The sequence below is a fragment of the Xiphophorus couchianus genome, chromosome 8 (genome assembly GCF_001444195.1).
Source record: "Xiphophorus couchianus chromosome 8, X_couchianus-1.0, whole genome shotgun sequence".
NCBI classification, from domain to species: Eukaryota; Metazoa; Chordata; class Actinopteri; order Cyprinodontiformes; family Poeciliidae; genus Xiphophorus; species Xiphophorus couchianus.
The window spans coordinates 8346119-8362604 of NC_040235.1; the positions used below are offsets into that span (position 1 = coordinate 8346119).

Sequence of the window (16486 nt, forward strand, 5' to 3'; positions counted from 1 at the left end):
TGATCAAATTACCGACTTGGCCTGAATTCACACCGCATTATTTATATCAATATATCATAAAAGCCGTTTCCCTATTCAGCGGAGCAGCATTAAAAACGTACAAGAGACGAGATGCTAACCAGTTTTTTTCCATACATGCTAGGCTACATGACGGTACGGCATTGTTTCCATGGTTACTAATGGTTAGACACACCTTCTCCATAATGTGATGTTTGATATCTTTCTAATCATACTTATTGATAAAGTATATGAATGTTAAGCTTGTTAACTTGTAAAAAGTGTTCGCTACAAATCTGCGATTACACTGAGGGCTGACAGTCATTATGACTGACAGCTGCTATCCATCACCGCCGTATCTTTCCTCCTCATTAAAAGTTAGACAATAAAATGACAAGTTGGGTTTTCACCTTTGATCCAGACGACCACGCAACACCCTATCCTCCTGAGACCCAGCAATACATTTTTGTCCTCTGTGGAGGACATAGGTTTTTTTGTTCATAACTCTGAAACCATACATGCCACTGTGTTAAATCCTGTTGGTCCTTAGAGAGGACATCCTGGGCCTCGAAATGTGTTCATATTTGCCACAAGAGAGTCCTGATGTCCTCTCCAAAGGACATACTGTAAAAAATAAATAAAAACATGATTTGAAACTTTTTCAATTGTAGTGATGTTTTTTCACTCCAAAGAGTCATGTAGTGAAAAAAAAAAAATTCAAAAACTTTTTTTTTTCTGGGTCTCAGGAGGCTATGAGCATTTTTTAAGTGAAATCAACTAAATAAAAGCGACATTAGGCTACCACATGCATGTCTTTAACAGTCTTTACAGGAGCGCATACGTTTTGACGTCCGTCACAGCAGGTGGCGTTTCGAAGAGCATGACGCCACATGCAAAGTGTTAATATGAATAAGTGAGATTTGTATATTTCAAGCATCTCTATTTATATATTTTCACAATAACTACATTGATAATTCAGCTGCTATTTGAACAACATTGGAAATGGTCAGTAATCAGTAATTAGCCCACTAATGTAGTTCAAGAAGTAAAAACACCAAGTGGTAAAAGCTTTTAGCTGAGAACCACAAACCATCCATGGACAGTAATCAGACATTCATGTGGACTTTCCATAATAAAGTTTTTATTCTGTACAACAGCCAACATTTGGATTGCAATCCACTGATCCACCCGATTTTTGTAATTTTAGGTTTGCCGGTAATTGTACCCTTAAGGTGTCGGCTGATTTTCTCTACATCATTTTGCCTGGTTGTTACCAGTAACAACCAGGTTGACATTTTGCTTATGTTTAACTGAAAAACAATGAAGGATGAGATAAAAACAACATAAAGAATAGTCTCTGCATCCTTTCAAAAAACATTCTTGCTACTCCAGGTGTTTTTTTTTAAAACAGTCATTTTTCTTAATGCTTAGCCAAGATCATCTTCAGTATCACAGAAGGAGGAAACGAGCAGAAACTAAGACAAATTATTTAGCACAAGTTGAAAGTGAAATATGAAACATCTAGTTTATAATAAATCAATTTAATTTTGTTCCAAGGCTGATTAGAGGTTTAAATGCTAAATTTCACTTCATCTTTCTCTTAAATGAAGCCTAAAGGAGCTACTACTGCCATTACGATTTTACAGAACGTACTGCTGGATAAAGATTAAAGGGGAATTTTCCTTTCCTGTATTGAAACATACATGCTCAGAATAAGTCGATACAATCTGATGGGTTTCCTTAGACAGAAAACATCTGAACAAATGTGAATATTTACATAGTTTAATATGAAATGTTTGTATTTCATGATTGGATTCAAGTGATTTTTTTCTTTCCTGAGATTACCTTATTTAAATACACTAAATCAAAACTAAAGTGAATTAAATAAACGGAATAAGGCCAGCTACAAAAAATGTAATTAAAATAAATAAATAAATAAATTTAGACAAGCTTTTTAAAAAATGAGCCAATAAAGAATAAAAGTCTCGACTCGACCTTTCCACTATTTTAAGGCAGATAATTTGTAAAATTGATTTTTTTTAAAAAAAGACTCTTTGGAGCCCTACTGTCAAAACATCACAGCTTGACAGTTCATCTAAAATCAGAATAATCTCAGAAAGCTAATTTTAATAATTTCTAAACTCTTAATTCATTACACAGAGTGACACATTTAAGGCAGTAATGTTTATTTATCGAGTCTTACATGTAATGAAAGTATGAATTCAATATTTCAGATAATTGGCACAACAATATAAAATATTTTCTATAAGGCTTCTGTGCCGTCTCTAATGGAAGCCCATGTCCTGTACAGTAACTGCACTAAATACTCGGTTGTGGCTCCTTCTGCATGAATTACTGCATCAATGCAGCGAAGCATTACGGTGCTCAGCCTATAGGGAATGACGGGATGCTTCAAATTCAACCTTTATTTCATGTGAATATTATGTCTCATCTCATTTCTACCATATTCAATAGTTTCTCTTTTGGATGTGTGAACTAAAATTAGACTTTGGACTTGAGTGCATCTTCTTCTACCACACTTTTTCCTTTCACTCAACTTTTCTTTATTAAATTTTTTTATGGAGGCAATCAGTAACTCTACCAGACTAAACTCTTCCAATAATACTCTAATTTAATGGAAACTGATTTTCAAATTTCACAGAAATGATGCAAAGGAATCCATAAACCGTGGATTGCACAAATGAAATTCTAAAATTAATAAAACCCTTGTCAATATTCGGTATTAGGAGGTACCTGCAAGGGAAAATACATCGGGTTAAAAATGTTGGAATTTAATTTTCGACTTGGAATGATTTTTACAAGTTATTTTAAGTGGGTAAGTGTAACTTCATGGTTCACGCCAAATGTGACACCCCTGCAGGTTTCCAAATGTTTCTCCACTTGGTAACTTGATTGCAGGAAAGCAGGCAGTGACGTGTTTACCACTTTCAACTTCCCACATCCGAGCATAGCAAATGTCACCTTGCCCCTCCAGTTAAAAGTTTAGACCTCAACTCTGGCACCGGTTCCAAAATCCAAATTAAAGCAAATCCTGAGCCCGGAACCTGACCTCGGTCTGAATGCACTTAAGCCAAAGTGACTCCCGCACCCCGGAGTCAGAAAAAGATTGAGAAAATTTGTTGATATGAACGCATGGCTGCGCGGTCGGCCACATTTAACAGACCTGATGAGAGGGTGGGATATTTGCCTTCTGCATGAGTGAGGATTTGAGTTAGCGAGTCGAGGGAAACGTGGGAGACACACACTGACCTGCCAAATGAGGGGGGCATGTGACGATCACAGCCCTGCACAGGAAGGTGTCGCTGGTCGTCATGACCCTGGCCCACTCGCCATCCTGCGTAACAGAAAGAAACTTTCATTTTGTTAAGAATTTACTAGTGGACACCATCTGGAGAAGCATGCAATAGTAATTTGTTGTGAGATTGAAATCAATCACAGAAGGTGCAAACAGGTTGTAACCAAGCTGGGGTTACAAGTTGACCTCACTTGTAGTAAATAAAATGACTATTTCCTCAGTACATGTCTATTTTTAATACTTCTGTTAAAATTAAATTCACACTGGATGTTGGAAAAAACCCCAAGTAAATTCACATTTTCAACCAATGAAGTGGCAGAGAAAATGCCGTTTTATCGGAAGTTACTGAAATGTAAATATTTTTGCATTTTTTTGGTCGGTTCAAGGCATGTTCTGCTTGGAGAAACCAATTAACTACATTCTGGAGAATAAGTTCTCACATTCAAAGAAATCAGTCAGTTTTGTGATGTTTTAGTGTGAATTTAATCACTAAAACATAAAAAGTGTTTTATACCCACTTTTCCACACTTTTAAATCCCTTAATATTTAAACCATCTTTAAATCTGAAAAGTTCTGGAGGTCTTTTCTCCAGAACATCTCTGATGTTTAGTTCTTTTCATAGATTTTCAATGGGACACAAGTTACTTTTCTGTCTCTGAAACCAATTAAGAGTTTTCTTTATTGTGTGTTTAGGACTGTAGTCGTGTGTGAAAACACACACTTGAGGTTTTATCAAAAAGGTCCTGTATATTTTTCCATTGATCCTTCATTTATATTAAGTCTGTACACAATGCTGTAAGTCGCATCACACCATGGTGTTCCTATACACAGACTATATTACTTTCTGCTGACAATGACATCAATATAGTTCTTCTTAAATCCCACCTGACCCAACGATATTCTCCCTCTATTTCCCTCTGTCTTCCTGGTGAAAATACGTTTTCAATTTGAAACGGACGAAACAAACCAGACTTGGTACACAAACAAGCTAGAGTTTGAATGTACTAAAAGCTGGTGTAGATGTGCCCTAAAACTCTCTATAAGTGCCCTTTGGTTCCTGTAAAACTTGTTTAAATATTATTTTTGTAAGACATTGTGTGTCAGTGGTTTGCTTATGGTAAAAATTACATTGTTTTCTCATTTCAGATTATAGCTCCCATCACACTCATGCAACTGTAACCATTTCCGTTATGTTTTGCAAATGTAATATCTTTTTTTTTTTTCAAGTCCATTAACTTTTACTAATCGTACCACTCTGCGATACACTTTGGTAATGAGAAACCGAAACTAATTAACCTTTAAAAGCTATTATTTGATATTGAACCAGCTGGTATTGATTTGCACATAGCAGACAGACTTCTGCTGTTTTTTTAGCCTTCTTGGTACATGTTCGCTACATATTCCCCATCCAATTCACTTCATTACACAACTTGATTTATGGACTAATTTGTTTTGATTTCTTTGTATGTGTGGAACACATACAAATGTCGGGGTGTTCTGGTGTGAGTTTGATGTCAATAGAAATAGTAGAAATATATGTACTGATCTTATGTATCTGTGCATATTTGGTGGAGTGTCCTGAATTGTAAAATTCTTTAAGTAAAACTAAGTATTTCTGCTTACCATTATGTTTGTGCTGGCACTGGAGAACTATCAACTGCATGAAATAATTCTCAGGGAACGTACAACACATTCCCCAAGCATTGACACCGGCCTTAAATAGTTATATCTCTTACAGAGAGAGGAGACTTTGACCATTACTCTTTGCAACGTCCTCTACATTCACTCTTCTGTTTAGCTCACAGTGCAGATTTTCTATACAACGTAGGTCTGAGGATTCAAACGGAAAGTTGAATTTGAGTCTGATGAGTCACATCTTTGGTGATTTTTACGTTTTAGTTCACCATCTTGCTGAAAGACCCAGTGACGACTCATGTCCAGCTTTCTTGGAAAGGTCATGACATTTTTTTTATTCTAAATGTCAAAATACTTTCAAGCAGTTCGTGATGCCATGAACTCCATCAGGGCTCTCAAAGCCAGTGAGAAAGAAAGAAGTACAGCAATAGCACGTTAGTTTTATTAGATGTTCTAGAAGGTTTAGACAAGAAGCAACAAGAACATTTTTTAAAAAGTCTGTGGATTCTGGCTCGTTATGTGTTCAGATGAAACTCCATATGGCTGCAGCTCTAAGTTACACAAAGAAGACAGCATGAGTTGTGCATATTTCCCTTCACTGTGTCAGTGGAAAGTGTCAGATGACCAGGAGGAAGAAGACATTGCCACACATCGTTGATATCAACTCTCATGGATCTGGACCAAACGGTCATGTTCTGTGAACACGTTCAGTCCAAACTGGCACAAAAATATCAGCCATCTTGTTGGACTTTCAGCCGTAGAACTCACATTTTCGCACGAAGCTCAGCAAGTCAGGAATAACTTCATATCTTCCCCATTTCTCTCCATCAGTGAAAATCATCCATACATTAAATGAATTAGTGATACGCATTTCCTGAGATAAAAATGACATAATTACTTTAGATACGGTAGTCAGGAAACTGACTGAATTAGCAAATTGCTTTAACCGAATGCCATCCATGTCATCATGCAATGCAAATGCATCAGATTAACATCGGTCCTCCTCAGTCAGGCTGGTAGACAGCATGTAGCACAAGACTCCTGCTGTCCCACTTCTTGATTCTCCACACGGGAACAAAAAATAAATGATTAAACTGAGCTAGCAGCACTTTCTGAATGAATCACAGGCTGTGAATCACAGTTACATCCACTCTTTTCAATTTCTGTCAATAACAGAATATTTATTGATGCTCTGTGTGTCCGAGTGGATAACAAACAGCTTGCCTTTACCCAGAGTAATCTGACAACAAATTGTTAGAAAAAAAAAAAGGTACAAAAGTCGAGACTTGGACTCTGGGCATATTCTGACTGATGCTCCACCTCCTGCTACTTTAACTTCAACTATGATCTGCACGTTTAGATTATGATAGACCGTACACAAAGGTGCAGGTTTAACCATCCAAGGCCTCACAGGTGGGTCTGTGTAATCCATTTATATACCAAGTCAAGTTCTGAGGGAGACAGACATCCAAAAACTCTGGGGACTGACAATAATTTTGATCAGAGAAAAGCACAGACATTGCTCTCCAAAGTGAAACTCCCTTCATCTCCATGAAGGAGTCCAACGAGTTTGAAGGTCAGGAAGGATATAAACACTCCAGAATGTTCTGGTCCCGCCTCAGGGTTGGACGTGCTCAGAAAAGCTCCACAGCAAAGACCTCGGTCTCTGCGTTTCTATAACAACAAAGCATCAAAACTTTGGATACTTTTTCAGACGATGCGATTTTGGAATAGCATAGTTTTTATTAAATAAATGCAATTTAAACCCGATGTGAAAAATCAAGACGGGGATGAATGTAAAAACATGAGATGTATTTATAATTCAGTGCTTATCATTCATCAGCCATCAGACGAGACGTTTGCTGATGTTTGAGTGAAGTTTAGCAAATTACATAAATTTTGATGCTGGCTGGAATAAATTTTTACTGGCTACATTCATATGAATCGTGTTAAATAGCTTGTTAAAACAAACTAATGACATGGCCACAAGTGAAAATATGGTGAAGATGATTTACTGAAGTTCAAACTGATACTTGAAATCTCACACACAAAAAATATTCCATCGGTCATAATGTTCTTATATCATATCCCCTACTCCAGCGTCTCTCTGCCTGGCTTTCTAACCGTACGGCCACACAGATATTAAATGAGGAGCGGCAAAAGCCAATGAAGAGGATAAGCAGAGCTTTCCAGCATCTGATGATGTCACCCCGGACATTTTAATGTGAAATATCTCTGCTCACAGAAAATGGAGCATGTCAAAAACCTCAGTCAGAGGCTTCATCAGATTCAGTGCAAGACTGACTGCTATCAGAAATCCTTGTCCACAAAAACTCTTAAAATACGAGTCACAACATTTCATTTCCATTTGGGATGAATAAAGCATTGTTGAATTCAACTGATATTTTCCATTTAAGTCAATAAAGCATCTCTGTGGTAAAGAGTCTTTGAAAGATAATTTTGTAGCTTCCAGCACATTGATTTAGAAACACTAATATTATTCTGACGTTGGCGTTCTGCTTCAATTTGAAATGCATCACACTGCTGTTCTGGGCGGTCTTTCAACAAGACCATCCTGGGTGTTAACACAACCTCCCCAGCTGGGAGAGCTTTTGTCCGGCGCTTCAGCCACGGCTTCCACTTCAGCCGACGTGAAGTGGAAACTCTAAAACGCCCGTGGCTGAGAGTGTCGGTGTGAATGCTTTTCTCCGTCAATAAGTGTTGGCACTTTGATAGACGGGGTAAAATGTCAAGGTTCTGCCCTGCCTCTCACCCAGTTCATGCTGCACGCCAAACTAAAAGCTCCAGCTAACCTTGGCTGTAGGAGGATCTGGTGAACGCATAACAGATGGATTTTCTTTCACGTTGCAGTCGCTGTCTAAGGCAACAGAACTGCAACAAATTGACAGCGACTTGATAGTGGAGTTGCCTTTAAATAGAATAAATTGGCAGTTTTTAAACAACCTTTTTCACCACTTTGGATTTTAAAAGAAGTTCGTATGAGTTTTTTAACTGGAATGAAAAATTAAGCTGCAATCACTTCTTAAGTAAAGAAAAATATAACATTCCTGACCAAAAGTATGAACTGATGAGTTTGAGATCGTTTTTCTGCTTGTAGCCGTCAGAAAAATGTAAAATTTCTAGAGCTGAAATGATTAATCGTATTAATGGTGATGAATCGATTATTGAAAAAAAATGTAAACTAATTTATTAAGCAATAAATTAAATACAGATTAAATACAGACTCAAAAAATGCCAATTGCTGAAGAAGAAAAAAATCAGTGCAGTAATTAAAGTTGTACAAAATAAATACACATATTTAATTAAGATAAAAACACTTTTATAGATATGTTTTAACCAACAGTCCTTGGCTGGTTTAGTTTTAGCTTAGTCTGGTTCAAATTCACTAAAGGAATGCTGCGTTATTACATTTAAGCAAAACAAAAATGTTGTTTTTCTCATTTTAAAAAAAATAATGAGAATATTTATAATGAGTTCCTAATATTATACCAAAATGCTAAGTGATTAAATGAAAAATCTGTAGAATGTGCAAAATTTTTATCTGATTAATCAATTAGTTGTCAGAATAATCAATTACTAAAATAATTGTTAGTTGCAGCTCGAATCATTTCAACTGGAACTAAAATACTTTGGTTTCCAGAGGAGTTTGGGGTCAAATTGAAGATTTTAAGGGGTCATAGTCTGGTGGTTACATATTATTATGAACTTTAACATTTTACATCCTAAAGCCTGTAGAATTCAAGATGAAGTTCTTGGTTTTTGTAGTTACTGGGAGTAAATTGGCATGGAATAATTTTTCCCACTTAAAAAAAAAAAAGCTTTCCCCCTGAAAACTTTAAATAGTTTGGAGATCACCTTGTAACCCTCCCCAGAGGGAGTCAGTCTGTTCTTAAAGGTCACTGCTAATGTCTTAGCATGTCAGCATTGTGTTAACACACATTGAAAAGCTTCAGACCAGCAAACTGTGAAAAACCAAATACATCCAACAGCTTCTGGCTGAAACCCTCTGGGGAAAGGGTGTGCTTACTTTTTTCTATTTTAGTTGAATGCTGCAAAGGGTCATTCTGTCCACTGGGGCTTTTTGGAGGACATGAAATTCTGTACAACATGCCATGTTGAATATTTAAAATTTTAGATTCCGTGAATAAATAAATAAATAAATACACTAATAGCCAGCATGACCTCCAGGAAATATGTAATGTTGATGGGGTCTAATGCGCTCGTTGCTTGGGTCTCTCAGGAAAAATCAGGCGGAACAGAGAGTGCCTTCACACGAGACAGCCCGTTAACCCAGAGAGGAAGCTGTTATCTCAGTGTCACGCCTCATCAGTCCCCGAGTGAGACGCTACTGTACTCTACCTGCCATATGGCCATCACAGCAGAGCCCAGCCGGACGTTCTTCCACCCAACCTGCTGCGCCAGACATTCGGAAAGTTGTTGGGTGCCTCCCTGTGAAGAAACAGATACGGCACCATGAGTCAGGCTTGACTTGGTGCATGCTAATGGCCTTTCCTGGACCAAACAAGGGACGGCGATCCAATTTACATTTCATGTATGGATATAGACGTTTTAGCATGAGATTTCTGTTGAGTTTCAAGGCTATACAGCTCTGGAAAAAACTGAGAGAGCACTGGACTGAATCCTATTGAAAACCTGGTGGTTATTCCACCAAATATCGATTTCTGAAATAAAACATTAGCATTGTTGTTTCTAAATGAATATGAACTTCTTTTCTTTGCATTATTTGAGGTCTAAAAGTACTGCATCTTTTTCATTATTTTGACCACTTCTCATTTTCTGCAAGCAAATACTAAATTTCTGTTTGAAATTTCGGAGACGTCAGTAGTTCATAGAATAAAATATAAATGTTCATTTTATTCAAACATGTACCTATGAAGAGTAAAATCAAAGAAACCGATCATTGGAAGTAGTCTAATTTTTTTCCCACTGTATTTGAGACTTTGCTACATTAAGTGGTTTCAGGCCTGGATGCATGTCAGCAATCAAGATAAAATTACGACAAAGAGCAAGTATAAAAAAAACAAAAGGTTAGCACAGGGAAGGCAAAAAGGAAGCAAAAAGTTGCCAGAGAATAAGGATGTATATCTGCTTAAATATAATACAACGGCCATAGAGAGACAAGTGAGAATATTAGTGACTGAAAAGTCTCCAACTTAAGTAAAGATGCATTCAATGATGAGTTGGAAGAAGTCATAAAAACTGATCAATAAGGCAACCTATACAAATGTTTGTTTCTATGAACTGCAAATCTGAAACAAACTTCCAGAAAACTGATTATGACTAAATGTAATGTTTATTGCTTGTTTCATAATTGATAACTGACTGCTGTTGGTTTTACGACGTAAAACACTTGGAGCTGCCTTGTTGCTGAAATGTGTTTGACTATAAACTTGACTTGTTTAAAGTCCCCGGGTGGCAGAAACAGTCAGCTGAGGCAGATGGATGTTTATGATTCTGGATTCATTTAGATGCAATAGCTTAGAGTCAGGTGTTTACTTTCTGGCTCCTGTTCTTACTCTGCAGGGGTCAGCTTGCGATTTCTCCAGAAAACTGTCAAAAACTTTACACTATGCAAAACAAAGGAGCAGTGAAAAGAAGCAGCTGGAAATCTTGATTTTTTTTTTTTTGATAAATCTGTCTGTTTTGACCAAACTGCAGTGATAGAGGTGTTGAACTGTCATTTTAACTCCATCAGGATGTCTGAAGTTAGTTTTCTAAGCAGCAACAAAACAAACTTTGGTGATTTAGATTCAGAATCCCTTTCAACACAATCTGCAGGTAAGATGTACAAACAAGACATAGAAATTAAAAATCACAAACGCCACAAGAGTTATCCGTCATACCCACACCACAAACAGTTTTTAAGACTCATTTTACCCATGAAGCAAAGTTTCCAACTGATTTACAACAAGGACAAGCTGACAATCTGTCACAAGGCAACACAGGGACGTCTGAGGGCAATTTAGAGTAAGCAATTATTTTAGCAGTCATGTTTTGGATGGAGGGAGGAATTTGGAGAATCAGGAGAGAAATAATCATCAGAATGAACAGAAATATACCTCATGATGCAATTAAAAAGTCTATTATGAGCTTTACTTTTCAAAGTAAATGATGAATTACTGAAATAAAGTCACAGATCCAGCTTCAAAGGCTTATTCAAATCTGAAAGACTTATTTTAAAATGATAAAATCTTAAAATCTATAAAGCCTAATGTCTATGTTTGATGCTTATGCAATCTTTAGGCAATCTGAGTCAAATCAGATGATATGTACCTTTGATACATTCTTATTTGTTAAATTTTCCTCCGTATGCTGCAGCTGAATGACAATAAAGTGTTTCTATGTCTTAATTTTCAGATTAACCCATAAAAATGATCATAAAGAAAAATTAAATTGATGAAGCAGTAAAGGTGTAAGATTTTTTTTCCTCTTTCGCTACATCTGCTCCTGATGACATTTACAGTTTCACTGCATCTCAGGCCGTCTCCATCGTTACAGTTATTTCTTCAGGGCATATTAGGAATTAAATCATAAAAATGCTGCCGAAAGTAAAGTGGAATCGCAGAAAAGAAAAAGAAAAAAAAAGCCTTTTGTGGAGGTTTGAACCAAAAGCTGTGCTGCCATTTTCTGAATGACCTTGTTAATCCATTAGTTCTCACTGGTTCTCACCCATTTCTACACTTTAGCGCTGTAGGAGGAGAGAGAGAGAGCTTGTAAGAGCGCAAAAACAGATTACAGAGGAAACACTGGTCTCATGTTGAGGGAATACAGAGAAAAGCAGCAAAGAATTTACATCAAGTTTGGAGCCAGGGGTGTTAGGATGCTGTAATTCAATGTTTAAGGGCCAAAGAAAAGCTGCGTGTTCACTGAGACATGGCGCGGCCAGAGCAGGCTGTGATGAACGGGCTTAGCTTAACTCAAGAGAGGAGATGTTCGGCTCCGTCTCCGGTTTTTAAAACTGCAGCAGAGTCTGAGTGGGAGGACATGAGGGATATACCTTTATCTTAAACTCCTGAGCACAACCAGGAGTGCTTTCCAGGAGCGCCAGGAGCCCTCCGGCCGCAGCAGCGTACATGAGGAAGAACAGAAAGGACATCTGGGACGGCTCCACGCCGAAGACGGACCTGCTGCACACTCCCATTTGCTCCTTCAGTTCTGCCACACAAGAACGGATAAAAACAAGCGGTAATCTGAGCCATTTCCCTGCCACAACAGAGCTCCACTTACTTTTACAAGTTGTAAAAACAGCACAAGAAAAAGATCCACTGTTCCACTTGAGGAGGCGACCATTACCTGTAATCATCTTGTCACTTTCTGAGTCTCTTTTCATTGTGAAGTCGATAAATTCAGCGCCACAGAGACTCATTGCTTTTAACAAAAACATATGATTAAGACTTCTAAGGCCAGAAGTCTCCTGCATCAAACAAGCAAGAATGAAAACATAACAGCACAAACTGAAGCAACAAATTCTCCTGAACGTCGCCTACTTAGGCCTGTCATTGTTAGATTTAAGGCGAGATGCATCATCAAAGCAGCCTTTTCTTGTCTTAACAAGCTGGAAAGACAGTCTAGCATGTAGTTCACCCACCAGAAAACAAAATGTCACAGCCAGTTTGTCAGTGTGCATTTTATACACAAGTTAATACACAAGTTCACCCCTACCTTAAACCCAACTCTAATAACACTCATGGAAGGTTTAAAGTAGTAGAAACTTTACTAATATGTTTCTTCTGAGTAGAATTAACATCAGTGTTTTGGAGTGACCAATCAGAGTCTCAACTGGAGCATGACAAGGAGGCTTCTGACATTAAAGATCTGAAACTCGTCGCTAAAAACATGTAAAAAGCTGGCCAGGTGGATTCACTTAAATAACTTTTAAACAGTTTTTAAGGACAACCTGTCTCATTTCCCATCAGAAGCAAACAGCGTTCGAGTAAAACTCATCCCAAATCGTAATTTAAATGTGAAATTTGCAATTGAATGTAGAACAAACTGCATCCACAACATCTCCCATTGCTGCCAGCAATCAGATAGACCAGCTTGAACAAGCTCGCTAGAAAGTGTTTGCAAATTAAACATGAGTCATCACAATATACAGTTCATTGTAGTGCATACAGAACTGGAATTGTCAATGCAAAAGTAACAAAATTATGTCCTGTGTATTTGATGTAGTATATAAAACAGTGGATGTTTATGTGATCTTTTTGATGGCTGAAATAGCATGTTAAATAATCAACAAAAATAAAAAACTTCTGCTAAGATACATATAAATATATATATATATATATATATATATATATATATATATATATATTGGAATATATTTATCCTCTTCATTGCTTGTTTCAGCCTTGTTTCCACATCGTTGCCCATGACGGTTTGTGAACATTTCCCGTCAGCTGGATCATCTCTGGAGATGATGATGCAAAGAAGGATTCTTCATAAAATCAAGAAAATTATGGACAGTCTTGACCATCATCTTCATAAAACAGAGCATCTTCAGTCAGAGGTTTCTTCAGATTCGCTGAATTACAGACCACTACAAGAAATCTTTCATGCCAACAGCCATCACCATACAATAATCTGAAGAAGCTAAATTAAGGAGTTACAACATTTAATTTTCTTTTGGGATTAACGAATTTGAATTTATTCAAAATCCACATGAAAATTAACAAGTTTACACAATTAGTTTAACATCTCCTTGTGATTTAATCATTTTTTATATTTTTGTACAGATCTATTATGCCAATAGATATTTTTTATTATTCTTCTGAACCACAATTCAAAAGCAATATACGTCTGTTTTACTGTTTATTTTCAGTAAAATTTCATTTACCATTTTGAGATCATTTCACCGAGTTTTTCCTGTCATCAACTGTCTAATTTTTTCTTCATCTTTTCAATATGAGCATGCAGGGTTTTCACTCCCGCCTCCATAAATCGGGGACATGCATGAAATGTCCTTGCCAATATTTCACAATGGTGCTGCACTCAGAGGTTTAATAGGTTGAATAGATCAATTAAAGGAAAGGTCATGGTTGTGTTTTTACAAAGTTTAATAAAAAATTTAGAGAAAGACTCTAAATGAATTTCTGATGTCCATAAATACTATTTAGAAGCACAACTTGAAATGGTCATTTTTTTCAGTTTTGTATCTTTAGGTCTGTATGACTACAGTAAATATTTTTGTCCATGTTGAGAAAAGATTTCAACACAGAAGACGCCAAGAAAACAAATTATATCTGCACATTTTTAATTTAGTTAATTTCAGGGTCTGTAACCAGTTAACCGCAATTAATCGCTTTTTAATTGAAAACCAGATATTGGCAAATAAGCTAACTTTTTAAATCAAATTGCTGCTAAATTGTTGAATAAAGATAGATACAAACTCAACAACAAATTTCTTTATAGCTTTTGATCCGTTATTAATGTTATTCAACCATCAGATCGGTGAAAAAACGACAATGCAGCATCGTGTCAAAAATATCTTCTGCTAAGATGTCCAAGATATCATTACTGCTTTGTGTTTTATTTCTATGTCTGTTTTTGTGTCAAAAATGACACAATGCTAGGCTATTGCTACAATGCTGTGATAACCTAGCACTGTAGGCTATTGTTTGCAAATGTTGGATGTGCATCAGATTTAAGGACCCATCAGAAACACACAAATGCAAAGGTTCTGGGTGGAACCATGAAAACCGCAAGCCTTGTACACTGCAATATGCATTTACAATCAGATTACGCAGTAACAGGAATTTGATGAATGAATATAAGAAAATATTTTTATTTAGTAGCAAACTATTGCCTTATAATAAATAAATTCTGATCAGTCATGGAGTAAAGCATTAAAATTTTGCCCAATTATTGTTTCATGCCTCTCAATTGATGTTGAGAGTGCCATGAAATCTTTCTTCTTATCTCGTCAGGTACGAAAGTGTGTGAGACTTGTTCTGAGTCTCACACAAGAACAACACAGTCAGAGCTGGACCGTCACAGTGTGCCATGGACCAGAAATCTCAGCAACGCCACTTTCTGGTCCCACTTCAGATGTCCAGCTTGTCACAGCATGTACAGACGTGCCACCTGAACAAGTGCCATGCTCCGTTCTGAATATGAGGGAATCACTAGTTTGAATTTAAAGCTGCACATAAAAGTGAAAGAATAGAAAACCTGAATAATATATATAATCTATAATCTGTAAGCAATGATCATCAAAATAACAAGGATTAAAGGGTTGAAATTATTCTCCATGTGCAATGAATCTAATGTTGATTCCTGAAAGGCTTGACAATAAATTTTGAATTTCTGTATGAATTTCTCACTTTTTTCCACGCATCTCAAATCTCTATCCAAATTTTAAATTCTGTGAATTAGTCACTGTGAATCTTGGCAAAAACAGGCAAAAATGTCTTTACTTTTTCCATCAAGGTTGCTATAAAACAGCTAAAATATAACTTTTCTTTCAAGCAAACCAGGCAGAGCATGAAAATAAAATCTGCTTCATTTGGTTGCCTATGAAATGGAATCATGAGCAGAACTAAAAACTGCTGAATAATGTGGAAAAAAGTGACAGGAGGAATCCAGTCTTCTTCAGAGCAAAGGACGCTGCTTTATCTACAGCAGATTGCAGGATGTATGTTGGGTTATACAGCCTTGGGTGATATTGTTGATTAGTACGACAGAGACACAGATGGACCATGGTGTGCTTGGTGTTTCCTGAAACAGCCCACAGAGACTGAAGCAACACATTACCCAACTGTCATGTTGGACCAGACAACAGAGCGGTCTTAACACCGCTAGCAATCCTTATGCTAACGGTATTTTTAGTATAACTGAATCAGAGTTTATTGCAATCTGGGTGCCAGAGAAACAGACACAAGAATTAGCGTTGGGATAACACAGCTTCTAAAAGTCCAGCCTTGAACATGTGATTGGATTCACATTTAGGCGGTCTGTAATCAGGCTGGGCATAAGACTAAAGAAAATGCTAATAACACCTTACTACTAAAACATGGCCACTGAAAATGGGGCAAAATAAGAAGGTGAGTGAGTTATCATTCTAATGAAAAGCAGCAACACCCCCATTATCCATCACATTCATGCAGACGTACAGGAATTCACTAGAGATCAGGATAAGGGGCGCTGTTGGGCATGATGATGGTAGCCATTATCTGGGCACCCAGTTACCAGGGCAACCAGATTCAAACAATACACCTGGATTGATGTGATATTTGCCTTAAGCCCCTTTTACACAAACCCACTCTTCAGAAAAGCCATTACAGTTTTGTTGTGATTTAGCCGCTTGCTAACATCTCCACTGATCGGAGTCTCTGGTGCTTTTTGAAACCGGGTCTTAAAGAGAAACTTTCTGTGAACACACCCAGATGATGCAAAGTATTCTGCAGGTGCTTCTTAACTTTATAAATTTAACAACTTCTGATAAGGAATGTAAATGTGTTACATGAGAACTTAGTTCATCAGAGATGGGTAATTATT

At 37.0% G+C, this 16486-nt stretch overlaps 1 protein-coding gene across 1 annotated transcript in view; it reads right to left on the minus strand.

Annotated features, from left to right (window-relative positions):
* Positions 1-16486, minus strand: part of LOC114149499 (probable flavin-containing monoamine oxidase A) — a 70689-nt gene that overhangs the window by 50712 nt on the left and 3491 nt on the right. Inside the window, exons 5-7 of the mRNA XM_028025426.1 lie at positions 11988-12145; positions 9329-9418; positions 3268-3352 (exon numbers count right to left, since the gene is read on the minus strand). Of these exons, the coding sequence (XP_027881227.1) occupies positions 3268-3352; positions 9329-9418; positions 11988-12145 (333 nt within the window). The remainder of the gene's footprint in view (positions 1-3267; positions 3353-9328; positions 9419-11987; positions 12146-16486) is intronic.